The 20,225-nt window shown below is 40.2% G+C and overlaps 2 protein-coding genes across 2 annotated transcripts in view; one reads left to right on the forward strand and one right to left on the reverse strand.

Annotated features, from left to right (window-relative positions):
- The window catches only part of LOC134853894 (CCR4-NOT transcription complex subunit 7-like), a 219,398-nt gene that overhangs the window by 13,938 nt on the left and 185,235 nt on the right, over nucleotides 1-20,225 (reverse strand). Inside the window, exons 2-4 of the mRNA XM_063869857.1 lie at nucleotides 5,489-5,721; nucleotides 5,315-5,414; nucleotides 5,131-5,229 (exon numbers count right to left, since the gene is read on the reverse strand). Of these exons, the coding sequence (XP_063725927.1) occupies nucleotides 5,131-5,229; nucleotides 5,315-5,414; nucleotides 5,489-5,647 (358 nt within the window). The 5' untranslated portion in view covers nucleotides 5,648-5,721. The remainder of the gene's footprint in view (nucleotides 1-5,130; nucleotides 5,230-5,314; nucleotides 5,415-5,488; nucleotides 5,722-20,225) is intronic.
- LOC134853897 (small ribosomal subunit protein uS11m-like) overlaps nucleotides 8,523-20,225 on the forward strand; it is a 227,657-nt gene continuing 215,954 nt past the window's right edge. Inside the window, exon 1 of the mRNA XM_063869859.1 lies at nucleotides 8,523-8,536. The gene's annotated coding sequence lies outside the window, so the exon portion shown is untranslated. The remainder of the gene's footprint in view (nucleotides 8,537-20,225) is intronic.

A 20,225-nucleotide genomic window follows, 5' to 3' on the forward strand; every position in this document is an offset into this window, starting at 1 on the left:
TAGCTAACACTTAGCTCGAGGTTTGTATTAGTAAAACATAGCCAAATAACAGTTGGACATGAGTAATGAACGGAAGGAAACAAAAAACTGATACGTTTTTTTTTCCACCTGAACTTTCGAATTGCGAAGAAAAAATAGATGGCTTTAAAGCTCTTTAAAATTTCAAAAACAATAAAATTAACCCAATTTGAGAAAAATGGATCAATAAGTAAAATTTTTCTTTCGCTGGGAAATCTGATAATTAAATTCCACTTTCGAAACTAGAAGTTGATCACGTTTTTAGTGACCTTTACACTTAGCTAACCCTAAGTCAAACCAAGAAAAATCAAAACTAAGCGTGGAAATTTTTTCAGACTTTCCTATAACCTAATACTTCGTTATAAACCTATTACACAGTCGAAGACAAAGTTCCTGCCCATTTTCAATGGTCGGAACAATTACAAAAAAAATGATCTAACCAGTAACAGTACTCCATGATACAAAGTAACAATTTAGCTATACTTGCTACTTAACCTGACCTATGAAATGCGAATACTAATGTAGTGAAGAAACCAAACTATAAAAGCGTAAGAGCAATAAGTCCTATCAGATGCTTAATTGGATATTGAAGCTTATTCCACGATAAAAACTGTAAAACCAGATCTGTACATACCTCGTACGACAAGGGCTAACCATTTAGTAACATCAGGTTCAAATCACTTCTATTGTTGTGATAAACAGGTTCAAATCACAGCCTAATTATTGTGATAAAAATATTAAATAGTGTGTCTGTTCAAACTTACCTCTGTAATTTCATTTTAAATGCGCTGGGCTTTCCTCACGGACTTATCTTACCAAATCTCGCCGTCCGAGCCGTAGGCGAGTGAAGTTTCCCTGACGTAACTAGACGCAAGAAGGAGTGAGCCGGTGAATCGACCCCCAAAACGACGTCAGGTTGTACCACTCCTTTTTTCCATCACCCTTGTCTAACCAATTTTAAATGCTAATTGAAAGTATTCATAAATCCAAAGAGCTTCCTTTCTCGCCCCAGTTGTCTGTGTTTCAGTTAGATGCCGAGATTCCAGGCAAGACGCATCCCTGAGTTCTCCCAGAAACTAGTTATCGGGACTTCAAGGACCAAATATATCAAACCAGCTCTAGTAAAATCAACAATTCACTCCTACCGCGGCGCAACGCTTCATGATCTGTTTGAAACAGTTTTGCAATACAGACCAAAGCGCCTAAATACAGTACAAAAGTTGCTGGATACAATGACAACAGGCTGCATCCACAAGAATTAGAACAGCAGTGGAAAAACTTGATTAACCTCTTCACTAAGTTTCAGCCCAAGACACTGATCATCCCCAAAACAATTCAGAACTGTAATAACACTGAAATAAATAGCAAAATTTATATTCATCATCATGTGTTGTTTAATTTGATGAATAGATTTGTACACCCACATACACTCATTGTTTCACCTAACCTCAACCTAAATCTAACATCCCAAATGTTCTGCCGTGATGGCATCCATTTCTCGTTCTACGGTAATGATTTCTTTACTAATTTTCGTGCAAGGATAATCTATAAATTCTCTCGCTAACTTGACACCGCCGTCCTTCCTGAAATGGTTACTCAAACACATCGCCTTATTTGTAGAAACAGCTTGCGAGGCGGAGGTGTTTGGTGCTTCACATGCCCAGGCTATATGGTTTTAAAATGCAGCGGCCTAGCCCGCAGCAGGGATCATTATGACGATTTCAGCTGTCATCGCTGCACCTCCCAATTTCATTCAGCTAACGACACGCATGAATGGAATCCCTCAACCCTAGCTACAATCACACTCCCCCCCCCAAATTCATCCTCACCCTTCCACTACCCCCACACTCACAAAACTCAAGAGAACCCTCCACTCTACAAACTAAAACAACACAAGACCCATGGTCAAACCCCTGTCCAGAACTCATAGAAGCCACCAGAAAAATATACTCCGAAGTGAAACTGGAAACCGGTCATTATGATCTTATCAAAAAATAAAGTTGGTTATAATTTCATTGAAACCCTCAATAGAACTCTGAACAGCCTAATAGAAAAGAACGAAAATACCTTCGCAAGGCACGCAGCAATGATCTTTCCACACTTACTACTGTGCAACTGGAAACCACTGAAAACCGGTCTTTATGACCTTATCAAAAAATAAAGTTGGTTATAATTTCATTGAAACCCTCAATAGAACTCTGAACAGCCTAATAGAAAAGGACGAAAATACCTTCGCAATGCACGCAGCAATGATCTTTCCACACTTACTACTGTGCAAAACAAAGTCCAAAAATGATGGATCTTTATCCAAGACAATAGCAAGGCGACTTAAGCAATGGCAAGACGGAGACCTGGATGGCCTATATAACGAAGGGAAGGCGCTGCAAATGCGCTAGACAAAAGAAAGTAGAAGAAAAACTGAAACACAACAGTTCAATAAACTAATGAATACTGGTAAAATATCAAGCGCAATAGCAAAACTAACAAACACATCCAAAGGCGTTCTTTCACTCGACGAGATCGTGAAAGGTACGACAGTAGAACAGACTCTTGTAGAAAAGGACCCACGATCTGAACCAATTGATGAGAACTATATTACACCAGTCTCAAATGAAACAATTCCCTTCCATCCATCCATATTTGATCAGATAAACGGTTAACATATCAAGAAAGCAGCCATGGGAACGCATGGATCTCATGGACCATCTGGCCTGGACGCAAATGAATGGAGACGAATTTTAACACACTTCGGGCAACAATCAATTGAAATTTCAAAAATAATTGCTAAAAAAGCTAGAAAATTGGCTACCGAAGAACTAAACCCAGAACTACTGGAACCATATAACGCATGTAGATTAATACCCTTAGATAAAAATCCAGGAGTAAGACTCATAGGCATAGGAGAAGTTATGCGTAGGATAATAGGACGAACAATAACCAAATGCCTAAAAAACGAACTCATGTCGCTCGGTTCAAACTATCAACTCTGTCTAGGACAAAAATGTGGCATTAAATATGCGATCCACACGCTAAGAGATCAATACAGCAAAACCTCCGCCGATGCTGTTTTATTGATAGATGCCGAAAACGCCTGCCCATCTCTTTTAATCTTTTAATCGCGACTAAAAATTCCTAAATCCATCTAAACTGTTCGTTAACAAAAAAAAACATCTATTCTCAAGAAGGGACAACACAGGGGGATCCACTAGCAATGGCCATGTACGGTCTAGCCATAATACCCCTCATAAAACTTTTATCAGTAGACAACGTAACCCAAAATGGTACGCAGACGACGGAGACGCAGTCGGTAATTTAAGCAATCTACGAACCGTCCTCGATAAAATTGTATCATTAGGTGAACTTTTTGGCTACCATGTTAAAGCATCCAAATGCCAACTCATTGTCAAGGATGAAAAATTCGGTGAAGCTGAGAAAATCTTCGAAAATACAGGAATCACTATAAAAGCAGGCGCCCGAGTGCTTGGTTCAGTTATAGGAACAGAATCTGAACGTCAAAAGTTCCTCGAATTTCAACAGAAGGAGCAAATCAAAATTTCGAAAAAATTAACGAAAATCGCTAAAACCTCCCCTAAAACGTTTATGCTTGCTATACTATAGGAGTTCAAGAAAACCTTTCATTTCTTACCAGGACAACGCCTAATACTATGGAAAACTTAGAAATATGTGAAAAGATTATCAAAGAACAATTAATACCTAACCTAATCGGTAAAGACACATTGAACCCCAGTTCCGTGAGATATCTTCCTTGCCCCTTAAAATGGGCGGCCTTAACATCAAGCTGCCATCCGATCATGAAAGCTATCTAGAATGGTCTAAGGAAACATCACTAGTACTGGAATCTAAGATCCTGTTACAGCAATAACACAGCAAGAAAAAGTATGTACGAAAATCAGAAAAATGAAAACTGATAGAACAAACCGAAAGAAAACAAACCTCATGAACTCCTTAGATGAAACAGATAAATACGCAATCGACCTGGCCTCTGAAAAAGGAGCGTCTAACTGGCTCAACGCTTTACCATTGACCAGATATAACTTCAACCTGAATAAATCAGAATTCAGAGATGGTATTTCCTTAAGATACGGATGGGAACCGACCAAAACACCACTCACATGTGCATGATGTGCTAATTTTAACTTGAGACATGCGCTACACTGCAAAGTGCGGTTACACACACATAAGACACAATGAAATCAGAGACACATTCGCCAACCTCATGAACGAGGTTTGCCATGACGTCGAGATTGAGCCGAAACTTCAGCCGTTGCAAGGCGAAAGCTGTGTCAACAATTCAACTACAACTGAACATGAGGCACGACTTGACACTAAGGCAAACGGACTCTTGGGTTCACGATTTAGCCGTGCTTTCTTTGATGTGAAAATTTTTAACCCCCATGCCAAAACATCGCGAAAACTGCAAAAAGACGCATATGAATATCACGAAACGCTGAAGAACTCCAACTATCAGCAAAGAATTTTAAACGTAGAGCAGAGTAGCTTCTGCCCGTTAATTTTCGGATGCACCGGTGGCGCTGCTCCAACAGCCACGCAGACGATGCAACGATAAGCCGAAAATCTAAGTGAAAAAAGACAAGAAAGCTATCCAGAATCGATAAATTACATAAGAACTAAAATAAGCTTCGCGCTCCAGGGGAGCTCTATACTATGTATAAAGGGGTTCAGATTGCTGCGCAAAGTTCAATTTATCGACAACTCCATTAGCGCTATTGTAGAGGAAGGAAGGCTAAGATAAATTAACATTACGACGATGCATTTAAGGCTGATTTATGACTTCATTGATAAATTGATACAGCTTGCTGATATATATGCATTTTTATAACGCTGGTATGGCCCTATCCAGCTTGTGCACTTACCGTAACTAAACGGAAGGGCCTCTTTTGTAATTTAGTTTTTTTTATTATTCAATCAGGGTTTTCTGATTTTATCAGTAGTCTTTTTAATCAGAAACGTCTATTTAATCAATAACATCAGGTCAAATCAAATAACTGTAAAACAAGTTTATTACACCAAAAACGTAATAGAGCAAATATTTTTTTCATTCAAATAATCCTTGAATTCTTAAAATCGTACCTAGTTGAATGATTTTCAGTAATTCCACATTGCACCTAACACTCTGATACGTGTAATCGGAATGGCTTTTGAATTGACCTTGTGGCCGGGCGACAACACCTAAAATCATTTAAGAAAAAACATTTTTCTGTCCAATATTCCAAGATATAACTAAGAAAAGCAAAACCTCAAAGACTTAACGCACCTGGAAATTCGGTGTCCATTGCCACATAGTAGTGAGTATCAATGATAGTTCGTATTTTAGCAAAAATCTCCTCAAGATTTGTCTCCCAGACATCAGTTATCTAAACAACATTTAGAATTGAGGAAATTCAATAGGTGAATCTGTTGAAATGAATAAATTCAATGTAATACTGACGTTTAAATTCGGGATATTAAAAGGATTCAATACATGAGCGTTCTGTGCGACGGCAGAGCTAGTATCCATGCCAGAATTTGCTTCATTTCCGTTGTGCTGTTGTCCGTGAGATTCATTATTGTGCGCCGGTCCATTGACAAGATCTGATAGTTTCGCCATCTCGTATTAAATCTCTACTGAGATACCTTAGCAGCTGAAGCTACATTAACAAAATGTTTGTTTTATCGATGATCTGAAAATATGACCTGAAGTGACCGCTCACAGAGTTGTAAATTATAGTTAAGCACCTTAGATTGTGTATTGTACGGAACCGAAGGGGTATAATATTATTCGTATTACTACTTGAACAATGCATATCTTTTTTTGTTGCTTTTAGATTTCTTGTTTTTTTTTTACTTTCTAATCAAAGGTCAAAAGTATCATAGTAACCGAGGTAACAGTCAGGAGTCCCTTCATAACATTATCCAATCAAAATCCTAGGAATTTTGTAGATATGCAAGAGTAAAGTATAATGTGGATAGAAGAGTCAGATGTTTGGAATCATAGTTAATATTAACGAAGAAAACTAACACCTGCACAGAATAAACCGGAGTTGAATGTGACTCAAACAGACTGATCTGATATGAGGCTGCGGGTCAATCCTATACTTATATAAAGCTGGGGTTTTGTTCCCTTGGCTATATGAATAAAAAATTTCATCGCAAATAGTTTTAACATTAATAGTTCAATTTTCCGAGTACACAGGCAGCGTTCGCAACCTGTAAAATCTGCTTTTAAAAACTAATTGCCCTTGGTTCCTCGGTGCACTTGCTCAACTTATTCAAAACTGAATACAAAACATATTCAGAAAAATCTCAGAGCTAGAGCCGGCGGCACCCAATCAAAATCCTAGGAATTTTCTAGATATGGAAGAGTAAAGTATAATGTGGATAGAAGAGTCAGATGTTTGGAATCATAGTTAATATTAACGAAGAAAACTAACACCTGCACAGAATAAACCGGAGTTGAATGTGACTCAAACAGACTGACCTGATATGAGGCTGCGGGTCAATCCTATACTTATATACTTATATCCTATACTCTGCTTTTAAAAACTAATTTCCCTTGGTTCCTCGGTGCACTTGCTCAACTTATTCAAAACTGAATACAAAACATATTCAGAAAAATCTCAGAGCTAGAGCCGGCGGCACCCATAACTTCAAAAGCTATTGGTTGAAAAATAGATCCATCATCAATTAAATCTCTATATTTGCCAGATTTACGATCTTCCGCCTCGGCCCTGGCCGTTCCGGGATTACAATGCGATATTCGACCAGAATGACCCCAAAATGCATGACATGAACGAAAATTATTTTGAGCACTTTTGTCGGACGATGTGTTGATTCTAGCGATTAACGTCCACGTCCTTGTGTGACATTCGAACAGAATGGTCAAAATGCAATATCGCATTCGAATTTTATTGGAACATCTAACCGAGAAGATTAATGGTTTTAATGAATTAGTGACGTTAATGGAACGACCAGACAAATCGGGAAGGGTTAGTTTTGACTGACATGCTAATTTTTAAAATTTCGTTTGAACGTGGGAGACGCGTAACCTTTTTTTATTTCGCACACACTGAAACTGCGAAATCAGAACAACAGTAGTCTCAGTGACAACAACAACGAAAAAACGGCAGAAGATTGAGGTTGTGATTAGAAGTTGTCAGAAACCACTCCGAGTTGTAACGATTGTTCCGCTACAATCGTTACAGAGCAAGTCACAAGAACTGCTCTGTTACGTGTCCAGCCTTCCGAGAAGAAATAAGAGCGTTATTTCTCCGGTTTCCAGAATCCGGAAGGGTCTCGGGAGAAAACTGTAACTCGGGAGAGCTCTGTAACGTGTCCAGCCTTCCGAGAAGAAATAAAAGGCGTTATTTCTCCGGATTCCAGAATCCGGAAGGGTCTCGGGAGAGAACTGTAACTCTAATTTTTAGTTTTGACCTATGTAGTTTTGACTGAAATGCTAATTTTTAAAGTTTTGATTTGGACTTGAACGACACGTAACCTTTTATTATTTCGCACACACTGAAACTGCGAAATCAGAAGAGCAGTAGTCTCAGTGACAACAACAACAAAAAAAAGGCAGAAAATTGAGATTGTGATTAGAAATTGTCAATAACCACTCCAAGTTGTAACGATTGTTCCACTACAATCATTTCAGAGCAGTTCACAGGAACTACATATTGACTAATGTAGTTTTGACTGACATGCTAATTTTTAAAATTTTGATTTGGACTTGAACGACACGTAAATTTTTATTATTTTGCACACACTGAAACTGCCAAATCAGAACAACATTAGTCTCAAGGACAACAAAAACGAAAAAACGGCAGAAGATTGAGATTAAGATTCGAAGTTGTCAGAAACCACTCCGAGTGGTAACGATTGTTCCGCTACAATCGTTAGAGAGCAGTTCACAAGAACTGCTCTGTAACGTGTCCAGCTTTCTGAGAAGAAATAAGAGCGTTATTTCTCCGGCTTCCAGAATCCGGAAGGGTCTCGGGAGAGAACTATAACTCGGTAGAGCTCTGTAACGTGTCCAGCCTTCAGAGAAGAAATCAGAGCGTTTTTTCTCCTGATTCCAGAATCCGGAAGGATCTCGGGAGAGGACTGTAACGCAATTTCGCATTCGTTTTAGCAATTGTTAGACAATCGTAACGTGTAACTGCTCTGTAACGTGTCCAGCATTCGGAGAAGAAATAAGAGGGTTACTTCTCCGGATTCCAGAATCCGGAAGGGTCTCGGGAGAGAACTGTAACTCTAATTTTTAGTTTTGACCAATGTAGTTTTGACTGACATGCTATTTTTTAAAATTTCGATTTGGACTTGAATGATACGTAAGCTTTTAATATTGCGCACACACTGAAACTGCGAAATCAGCCCAACAGTAGTCTCAGTGACAACAACAGATTGAGATTGTGATTAGAAATTGTCGGAAACCACTCCGAGTTGTAACGATTGTTCCGCTACAATCGTTAGCCTAATTGTTGTCATAAACTTATTAAATAGTTTCAGATACTTGAAATGTTTACCGGGGTAGCAATGGTTGCCCCGCGATAAAATGTCCGACAGAAGATATCACTTGCTCAAGACATCATCTTCAAAAAATCTCCTGATTGCGGATTCTCAAGCACGCCATCTTGATTTTCCAAATTTCAATATCTTGTCCCTACCTGGGGCCCGAATTGGTGCGGTCCAAAACTTCTTACCCGAGAAAGACAAATTCAACATCATCGCTCTGCTCATCGGCGGATACGACGCCTTCAACGGAAAAGACCCCTCCAGTATACCTGCAGGCGACATTGCTGAAGAACTGTCGAAGCTAGCCGAGGAGCTGTGTGAACGAGCCAAAAAATTTTTCGTCATCGGAATCCCTCATCGTAGTGAGAACCGAGCTCGATCTGCAAAAATAAACGAATTCCTAAGAAAGATAAAAGGAACTTGGAAGTTTAGAGGAGTGAGTGAAAAAATCCACAGCTCATATCATTTGAAAACTGACGAAGTGCACCTCAGTGAAGAAGGTCTGAAGGGCATTAAAAGTATTCTCAAGAATAAAATCTTATACGATAAACATTCGAACATCTGCAATACAGAAGGACATCTGGTATATTACGAGTGTCGTTTCAAGAACTGTCAGTGCCCCTATTAACGTAAGTAGAAATAGTGAACCGCAGGCCTCCCCTTTTCGGGAACCACCAGGTTTGTCTATTTCTTCTTTTTCCCCTGAGTGAGCCACAGGCCTCCCCTTTTCGGGAACCACCAGGTTTAACTATTTTTCTATCCATAGTATAAGCAAAAATGGGCAAAAACTGCAAAACATGTAAAAGAGGCTTTGCCGGCAACGAGAAAACATACACTTGTGTCGCATGCAACGCTCAAATTCATTTGGAACCAACTTGTGTTGGGTTGTCTCTAGTGGCCATAAATGGAATAAAAGAACTAGGGCCGAATGTCATGTTGCTTTGTAATACTTGTGTGCAAAATAATGAACGAGACAACTTTATAAGATGCAAAACCCTGGCCAACATAGACGAGAAGCTCTCAAACATTGATGTAACTGAAAGCCTTAAAATCATGGAAAGAAGACTTACCGATTTAGTAGATCAAAAAATTGGAAATGCAATGAAAACGACATGCGATAAAGTGGAAAAAACTTATAGTGCCGTTGTAGCTGCTGAAACCACCACCCGGATAAATCAAGCTCAAACCACTCAACATGCTGCCAGATCTAACTCTGATCACAACATAAATCAAAGTTTTAGGATACAAGGGGTCAAAGAGGACCCTTAGAAAACAAAAGGAGAAAACCTTGTCCCAACAAATGACGAAGTAAACGAAATACTAGACATAATTGGAGTGAAGCCGAAAATAATAGAACTAAAACGACTGGGAAAATTTGATCGTAATCGAATGAAGCCAAGAACACTGCTGGTAACTGTACCTAGCGAACATGAAGCACGACTAGTACTAGCAAAAAGCCGAGAAAAGCGAGAACAATTGGTCGAAAAAGAGGTCTACCTGCTACCAGCATTGACCAAAGAGAGTGCAATTAAAGAGAACGAAATCCTTAAGAAACGAAGACAACTACTAGATGAAGGCGTTCCTCGCGAAAAGCTGAAAATAAGGAATCTAGAATTGTTCAATGATGGTGTGAAAGTAACTATTGACACTGAAGTTCAGGAACCCCAGCATTGACTAGGATTCCTCAACATTCTGCAACTAAATACTAGAAGCCTAATCAACATAGAGAGAAGAACTAAGCTAGCAAATGCAATTGCAGTTGGAAATTTTAATGTCATTTGCTTAAGCGAAACTTGGCTTATTGAGAATATTCAATCATCAGAGCTTTTTCTAAGTGAATATAACATCTATAGATCTGATAGAGCTATTGTGAGTGGTAAAAACTGTCACGGAGGCAGCCTAATAGCTGTCAAGAATAGTCTAATTACCGAGGACTTATCCACCAAACATGACATTCCTGATTCATGTGTGCTATGTAGTATAAAACTTCATCAAACTGAAATGATAATTGGCTCATCCTACAATCCGCCAAAAAACAGTAATTACAGATACAAAGTGCATGAATTTGAACAACTGATCAAAGCCATTCCTAAAAACAAACCGCTTCTCTTATGAGGGGATTTAAATTTCCCAGAAACAAACTGGAACACCCTCACCAGTACTGACGAGGAAGAAAACCAAATACTGCAAATTTTTGAAAATGGACTCTTTAGGCAGGCGATAGATTTCCCAACATGTGTGAAGAACATACTAGACGTAGCCTTTTATCGGAATTGCTATACAAGTGCCGAACAAGATTTTAACGTTTCCAAGATTTATGACTGCTCAGATCACAATGCCATAATGTTGTCTATTGAATGCACGGTATCAGAGCCGAAACCATACTTGGAAAATTTTAGAAGTTTTGGAAATGCCGATTTTGAAGGAATAAACAATTTTATAAACGAGAACCCATTTGAACCAGTATGCCACACAAACATTAACAAAATGCATGAGGAGTACACCCAATATTTGGATGAAATCATTAAGAGTTTTGTGCCTCTCAGAACAAGACATAGGAAATCACTTCCACCTTGGATAACAAGTAGCACTTCAAATTTGATCAAAAAGTTACAAACAAAACGGCAATCATGTATACTCAAACCGACCAACAACAGAAGACAACAAGTTAAACTGTTTGAAAATTTAGTAACTGAATCATCGGAATTGGACAGGAAAAACTACCAAGAGGAATTGTTTAGAACACGGAACACTAATGTAATTTTTAAACACCTAAAGAACTTGAATAAACATACAAGTCTTCCTAAGTTACTCATAAAAGATGAAGTTGAAAGCACAAATCCAAACGAACAAGTCAACATGCTAAATGACTTCTTTCATTCAGTTTTTAACCCTAAAGAAATTTTTAGTATTAGAGATATTCAATTTGAAAATCCCTTGTTAACGAATTTTGATATATCGAAAAAGACAGTAAGTGAGATTTTATCAACTCTGGACGTAACAAAGTCACGCGGCCCAAATGGGTTGCCACCTAGCTTTTTTCAGAAAACGAACCGCAATATATGCAAACTTTTGAGAAACGTAAAACGCCTACGAAAAATACCTACTCCTGTTCACAAAAAAGGTGACCAAAAAATGGTGAACAACTATCGACCAGTATCGCTATTAAATATTGACAGCAAAGTCCTTGAAAAATGTATTTACAAAGACCTGTACCCTTACTTTGCCTGGTATTTGACGAAACATCAACACGGTTTTACTAAAGGTAGATCAGTTTTGACAAACATGCTCTCTTTCCTGAAAGAAATATATGAAGCGCTTGACAATGACTCAAACGCAGAAATTGTAGCATTCTACACTGATTTTGCAAAAGCCTTTGATAAAGTTCCGCATTTTGATCTACTTAAGAAAGTTGCACTTATAGGAATAGGAGGCTGCATGTTAGAGGTACTCTATGACTATTTGAAAAACAGGAAACAGTTTGTACGAGTAGACAATATCAGCTCAAAAGTTTTAGAAGTCACTAGTGGTGTTCCCCAAGGATCACTTTTAGGACCACTGCTCTTTTGCATTTTTATTAACGACCTACCTGAAGTACTCAAATTCTCTGAACCATATATTTTTGCGGATGATCTTAAACTACTTTCCATCAAAAAAACATCAATTGAAATTCAAGAAGATCTGGACAAAATTCAGCAGTGGGTAACTGAAAACAAAATGGAATTAGCACTAGATAAATGTGCAAAAGTAAGTTTTAGGGGCGGAGACGCTAACTCTATGCTTTTTGGTGTAGTGCTTGGAACATCGATGGTTGTGAAAGATCTGGGAATTTTTGTGTCGGGCGATTTAAGTTGGAAGGTACACATTGAAACAAGATTAAAGAAGGCAAACCAAGTACTGTACCTTCTGAGAAGAAACCTATCAGCAAAGATAAATACGTTTGTAAAGTTAGGCCTGTATAAGTCACGAATACTCCCAGTGTTATTATACGGACTCTCATGTACACATATATCGAGGGGGGATCAATTGCAGTTGGAGCGATTTCAAAAGAAAGTAATCCGTTGGATCACTGGAAATAAAACGGGAGTGTACATCAACGAACTACGCTTGCTAAACATTTTACCCCTGCCCATGTTCATCCAGCTAAATAACATCTTACTTCTTGCCAGTCTTGATTCTAATGAACGAAATGAAATAGTGTTAAACAGGCGAACCACACGGGCTAGAAATACAGAAATTTTTGAGATGCGAAAAGTGAGAACGGAAAAAGCGAGAAACGAATTTGTTTTCAGAACCAGTAGGATTGTAAATCGATTAGAACCATATATTCATTTTGATAAACGAATCGGCCTCAAGACGAGAATTTTAAACACGATGTGGAAATTTGTAAAACAAGAGATTTTCAGAAATGACAACGTGCACGTGGCAATTATTCTGTGATTGTATCACGTGCAGAAACAAGTGGACATTGTTTTAGAGAAGACGCCGGGACCAAGAATCCCAACAGCAGTGCTGTGAATCCCCAACAACAACAACAACAACAACAACAATCGTTACAGGGCAGTTCACAAGAATTGCTCCGTAACTGCTCTGTAAAATGTCCAGCCTTCCGGGAAAAATAAGAGCGTTAATTTCTCCGGATTCCAATCGTTACACAATCGTAACGTGTAACTGCTCTGTAACGTGTCCAGCCTTCCGAAAAGAAATAAGAGCGTTATTTCTCCGGATTCCAGAATCCGGAAGGGTCTCGGGAGAGAACTGTAACTCGTTATTTTAACAACTTTTAGCTTCCCGGAATGTCTTGAGTTGAATTTAATTAATACCAAATTTGTTTTCAGATCATGAGAAGCTAGAAGTTGGGGGAAGAGGGTTGATCCATCTTCGATGGAGATGATGATTTTTATCTACTAAACAAAAACAATAGTACTAAAAAATAAGTAGTAGCCCTGTTTTTGGGAGTGACCTCGTGGTCCGGGGATACTGAAACCCAGCCATGAGCTCACTATTTTGTATATAATTAAGTTAATCAGAGCGTTTTGATAGAAGCCGGAAACAGTAACGTTTTTTTTTGTTGTCGAATCGATGTCAGAAAGACCACCAAAAAAACTGGCTCTGGCAGAGACGGTGAAAAGCATGTAGAGCTGTGTTTAGACGCTAGCCAGTCGTTTTAGAACCTAGCTTTATTTTCCGTCGATATGTACTTCCGGGCGAATGTTACATAGATGTTTTTATGGCGCTCCTTGGTGTTATTCTTTTTAACATCATGACCGGCAGAACCGTTAACGAGTACTCCGCGCTGAGCGGATGCTCATAACATGTCGCTAACCACAGGGGCGTAAGGGTAGTTCGGAACGCGGAAGCCTTCTGGATTCCCTTGAATAGTTTTTGAACCTAGTTAAGACCGAAAATTCACGAATCAGGAAGGGTGGAGGGATCGGCCGTCCCCTCGTTCCCTGAGAGGTTTGTGACCAAAAACACTTAAAGATATACATAAAACCAAACAAAAAGTAGTATAGTACCCAAGAAAAACAAAAAACATAAAAAAATAACCGAAAAATCCAAAAACAGTAAAAAAAAACTATGAAATCAGTAGAAATCATCCCTCCAGACGAGATGTGATCCGACGCTCCCGTTTGTTGTTGTTAGATATATTATTGTTACAGGCATTTACATCAGTCAGGATCTTTACAATCAAGTTTGTGACCCGTTTGTGGTGCTTGTACTGTAGGGTTATTTGAGTATTTAAGCACAATAATGCTAATTATTTGCGCTCAATCCGGAAGGGTCTCGGGCTTAGAGAAGAAGACTGATCCGGCAAGCAGTGCAAGGAGCGAGAAGAAAAGGCTCAAGGAAAACAACAATCGACTGTTGGGTATCGGTAACAAGGTTTGTATCCCTTTTGGTACAAAAAGTAGGATATTAATCTGTGGGTGGCTCGATTATACAGCATTACTACTTATACAGCCTATATTTAAACTCCTATGCCGTTTTTCAGTGAAAAACACCCTAAGCAGACCGGTTCTTAGGGTCAAAATAGCGATATTTTGACCAACACACAAATAGCGATTTTTGAGATATCGATATTTTTGGAATGGAAAAAAGCGCAAAATTAGTGTTTTACATCGTAATTGTACTAGTATAATAGGTAGAGTCGGTTGAGTTTAGTTCAGAAGTGGTTGGAACTAATTGGGTACCAAAAACCAAATTTTCTTGATTTTTGAAAAAACGAAACGCCACAAAAAGGAAAAGTGATTGAAACTTTTGAATTAGGACAGTAAAAAATGTTGTTCGGACAACGTTTGCTAGTGAATCGACAGGTTTTAAAACCCGTTTGCCGATAACCTTCTGGGTTACAATGAAATCGAACACAACGTGTTTGATTTAGTGGATTTATCAATCCGGAGGGGTCCAAATAGCATTGTTTTTGGCAAAATTTTTCAGCTGGAGAGTTTTAGATTGAGTCTTTTGCATTGAACTAAAAAATTTTAGTCTTTTTGAACTCGGATCATTAATTTTTAGGTCGAAAAGATCAGAATTGCGAAAAAAAGTTAGGCGGAACCTATAAGAGAGAAAATTTTTGGAATTTAGAAAAAAGACGTCTTGCTTAATAACTCTGGAACAACTGGACAGATTCAATTGATCTTGGTACCATTAGATCAGAAATTAGGTGAGCTTACTCATAGAACTTTTAATTATACAAAAAAAGTCAGCGTGAAAGTTTTTTAAGGTTGTTTTTTTTTTTAGCAAACTCACTAATTCGGGAAGGTAGACCCTTCACGTTTTATAAATATATTTTTTGGAAAGACCTTATATCCCTACCAAAGGGTAGTAAAGGTTGAATAAGGCAACTTTACGCTCTTCTAGACAAAAAGGAAATACTAAGGAAACCAGAAAACCATAATCGAATCGAAATTAGGACCCTTCATAAGACTAGTTATAAGACCCTTCACAGTTAGGGTGAATTGTCAAATAAGAGGCTTAGCTTCAATCCGGAAGGGTCTTGGGACAGAAAATACACCCTTCCTAGGTAGTCCCTACAGCATAATAGCATCGGAGAACGTATACAGAAGGGTATCGGTTGAAAACTTTAAAAGTCCCGTAAAAGCTATTTTTGCCAATCCGGAGGGGTCCCAATTTTACCAATCCGGAGGGGTCCCAATTTGGCCAATCCGGAGGGGTTCTGTTTTTGCCAATCCGGAGGGGTCCTGTTTTTGCCAAACCGGGGGGGTACTATTTTTTCAAACTTAAGTGGACATAAGAACGTAAATAGTAAAAGGTAGCAGGTTATTAGGAGACAGGCTAGGAACCACTGACTGCACTGGTAACTTCCTCTTATAAAAGACCAGACTAGAACAAAACAGGTCTAAACCCGGATATTCGCGGCACTATCTCTTAATTGAACAAGTGTTTGTATTTGACTTGTGTGCATTGAAACCCAAATCGTTTTTGGGAATAGTGGTTGCCCTGAGGATTTTAGTAGGTCAAGCTCGGGCAATCCGAAGGCAAATGGGTAACACAGGACTCGTTGGGTGCAATAGACGCCCACTTGAAAAAATTACTGCCTTCAAGTTTTGTCTAAACTAAGTGATAGCTCCAGGAAGTTCATACCATCGAAACAAGGACCGTAATGAAGGACCCTTTTGTGGAAAGGATCACACGAATCCGGGCCGACAAAGGGAAGAAAAATTCTGGCAGAATGGTTAAAACCAGGAGTCAAAAATCCTCAAAAGGACAAAAGGCAATGTTAGAATTAGAGCTCCTTTCGGAACCTGCCATGGATGAGAACCGGGAGGGACATGAACCGGACGGAAGGAAGAGAAACAGAAGATTGGCGAGTGTATCTACTCCGGTAGGACAAGGCCAAGATTTCGCCACTTCCACCGGGACTCTAGACCGAGAAGAGATGTCGGAACTGTCCGACATCTCTACTGAAAATGTGGCGACTACAAGATCACCCACAGACAACACCATGATGCATGGCATGACGGAGAAGCCGGCAACGTCCTCATCGTTTTCAGAAAGAGTGAAAAACCTTTTCGGAAACTTCTTTACATTTCCATGGGAACAGGTACAGGCAATGAAGCAGAAACCCAGGAAGAAGAGGATGACGATGACAAGCAAGATGACTTCGGATCTCAAGTCAGCCTCAATAGTTCGACTCAGGAGAATGACGCAAACACCAATAGAGAGACTTGCCCCATGGACCAATTTGAACAGAACAGAAAGAAGAACAGAATGAACAGAAGTCCTGAAGAATGAGTGAACTAGAAAGGGCAGTCCACGTCGAGTGAGAAATTCTGAGGGAAGAGATCAACCACAACAGACCAGAAGTTAGCAGAAGCGAAGAACGCTTGAAGGAGAGAACGGATGAACACTTGGCTAAGAACTTGTTGCGAATGACGAGGGAAGCTGAGCAGAGAGAGTTGCGATTGAGATATGACATGTGGAAGTTGATAATTCAACAAGAGCAGACTCTTGGGACTCTTGACACGAAGATAAACGCGACGATGGAGAGTCGAACTCAGGCTATCATAATTAGGTTGAATGGGTTAATAGGCAGCAAGATGGATCGAAAAATGAGGAGCCGAACTCGGGAGAACCCAGAAGGGAGCCGAGAGTGAACTTCAATGAACAACCGAATAGGAGAAAGACACACGGATCCACTAGAGGAAGAGGCAGTTCATCCAGCTATGCCACAGGGGACAATAAGCCACGGGGCCCAAACATCAAAGGAAATTCAACTGGCAATAGACCGACCTCAAACGAACGACCGACGCAAGATACACATGCGACTGGGAAATCTGATTCCAGGAACTGGAGTCATGCGAATCAAGGAAGAAGTTATCCCAGCGATTCGGACAGGAGGGAAATTCCAGAGCCCTTAGCAGGGGGCAATGATGCTCAAGCGGGGAAATTCAAGAGACGCTACATCAATGGCTACAGCCTTTGAACCTCTGAACAGGTCTTTGGAAACATTCCTAACGAGGTTATCAAGAACCAATGAACGCAGTGAAAAATCCAGAGAAGTGTTTTTAAGAAACCAAGATGCTATAAAGATGAATCTGACGGCTGTATTGATACCTGGATAGAGGTAATGAAACTGCATTTTGAAGAAGAGGACTTGTCAGAAAGACAGGAATGCAGTGCGCTCACCAGTACAGCCCTAAATTGTGTAACGGCCAAAAAGAAATACCAGCGGGATACTGCTGAGAAAATTTGGTTAAACCGTTTTGGCTCAGGATGCAAGGACACCAAGCAATGATGCGCTTCGAGAAACGGAGGCAACGTGAAGACGAGACGGTAGACAAGTTTCTAGTCAATTTGGAGATGCTGAGAAGCCAACCAGATGAGTCGAACAGAAGGATGAAGCTGGCAGTAGCCTCAAAATTCATCGATGGTGTGAAGAATGATGAGCTTCGAACCATATTAGCGACGCATTACGCAACGCTTTTAACCAATACGCCAACACCAGAGGTGTTGAGACTCAAGTCAAAATAATATCTTTTATAATATAATAAAGCCTCCATCGTGATCTGGATATTACAAAAACAATTATGGCAATTTTAACAACGGACCAGCAAATCAAGGTAATAACTGGTCCGGAGCAGGAATGGAATGGTAGCAGGAGCAGGAATGGAATGGGAGAACAGTTCTCCGTCCCATTGCATATGGCAGTAAAGTGTTGAGTGACACTGAAATTAAGTATGGTGCACCTAAAGCAGAAATGTTTGCAGTGGTCATATTCGTGGAGAAGTAGCGCGCAATTTTGGGATGCTGTGGCAGATATCAAGCATCCAAGGCATGAGGAAGCTTTATCGGGTGTGGCAGCCAGCAAGGCTCGCCTGTTGAGTGAAGCGGAGGCACGCAGAAAGGAAAAACCACAAGAGCTGGCTACAAAAAAGATGCAAGCAGTAACTGAATGAATAGGTGAACTGCGGCAGATGACTTCAAGATCGATTTCAGGGCAGCCGCGAGGCATGCTCTAAATAGAGCCCAGCAGGAGTTGGTGACGAAGGAGATCGAACAAAAGGTGAAGCTCGAACTAGAGAATGAGAAAATTCAGGAAAGGCTGAACGCTTTCGAGGCATTAGAAGTCGAAGAAACGAAAGCACCTAGTAGTTTAAGCATGAAACTAAATGTGATCTCTGGCAGACGTTCGGAATGGTGCCACAAGGAAGCAGAAAATAGTCAATAATTTCAGTTGCGGGACATAAAGTGATCAGGAAGTGAACCCTCAGAGTGATGCCAAGTTATTCACCACACTGGACTTGGATTCTGCCTTCTGGCAGGTCCCTCTGCGGAAGAAGGACAGAGAAAAGACCGGGTTCACATGTGAATTGGGGTTTTACCAGTGGAAGAGGATGTCCTTCGGCTTGTGCAACGCCACGGCCACTTTTCAAAGACTGATGGCTCAGGCTTTGACCAGAGTGACGAAGAAGTACGGGAACCTTGTGATGTGTTACGTGGATGACATGGTCATAGCAACACCCACCTTGGAAAACCACATTGATCGTCTCGATGAGATCTTTGGTTGCATGAAAAGAGCAGGCTTGAAATGCAAACCATCGAAATGTGAAATCCTCAGGGATTCAATCAAGTATCTGGGCGTGAGTTCAAAGAAGGATATGCAGACAAGGTGTATCCCATGCAAAAACTGATGCGCAAGAAATGAAAGAAGTTCGAATGGAACGAAGAAGCTCAAGCTGCCTTAGAGAATATAAAGCGGGAACTGTGCGAAGCGCCGGTGCTAGGCATGCCTATAGAGAATGGCATGTATGTTCTTGATACAGATGCATCAGTAAGGGCCATATCAGGAATACTGCATCAGGAGCAGGAATGGAATGGGAAAACAGTTCTCCGTCCCATTGAATATGGCAGTAAAGTGTTGAGTGACACTGAAATGAAGTATGGTGCACCTAAAGAAGAAATGTTTGCAGTGGTCATATTCGTGGAGAAGTAGCGCGCATACATAGGGAGCGCTCCCTCGAAGTTACGCGTTGATAATAGAGCGTTATCCTGGTTGAAGACGTACTCGATAGACCAGAGCTATATTGATCAGTGGATAGTCAGATTAGACTGCTACCACATGATAATCGAGCACGGGATGCGTGACAAACACCAAAATGCTGACAGCCTCAGCAAGAAGACTTGAACAGAAGCAAGCCAATCAGGCGGAAATCAAGGAAGGGTTCTCGTTTTTGAATAAAGAAACATATGAGGCGCTACTCTTGACGAGATGGTTGGACAAATCTGGGCATCCGATTCCGGAACACCCCGAGTTATCGGTAGAGAAGGAAGCGGAAACAAAAATCTTTTCAAAGAAGGACCCCGTGCCTTTGGATCTGTTGCTGGTCCAGAAGGGTCCAAAAGGAACTCTCATGTATGAACATAAACAGCCTCTCGTTGCTGGATAAAACGTGCTACCAGTCAGTGAGAAAATCGCATAAATCTGATCCCGAAGAAGAAACATGCTCAGTGATAGATTCTTCCGTTGATGACAACTCGAGGAATTCAAGAATTGACACTTACTCAGACAGGAGCTCGAGCACAGCATCGAAAATGTCAGGGCTAGCGATCCACTCGTTGCTAGTGGAGACTCGAGCAAGAGATCTGGATAGAGAGTTACATCAAGACCGTGACAGTGATCGTTACCTGCTACGTAGCAAAACATCCTT

Source organism: Symsagittifera roscoffensis, chromosome 9, assembly GCF_963678635.1.
Source record: "Symsagittifera roscoffensis chromosome 9, txSymRosc1.1, whole genome shotgun sequence".
Lineage (NCBI taxonomy): Eukaryota > Metazoa > Xenacoelomorpha > Acoela > Convolutidae > Symsagittifera > Symsagittifera roscoffensis.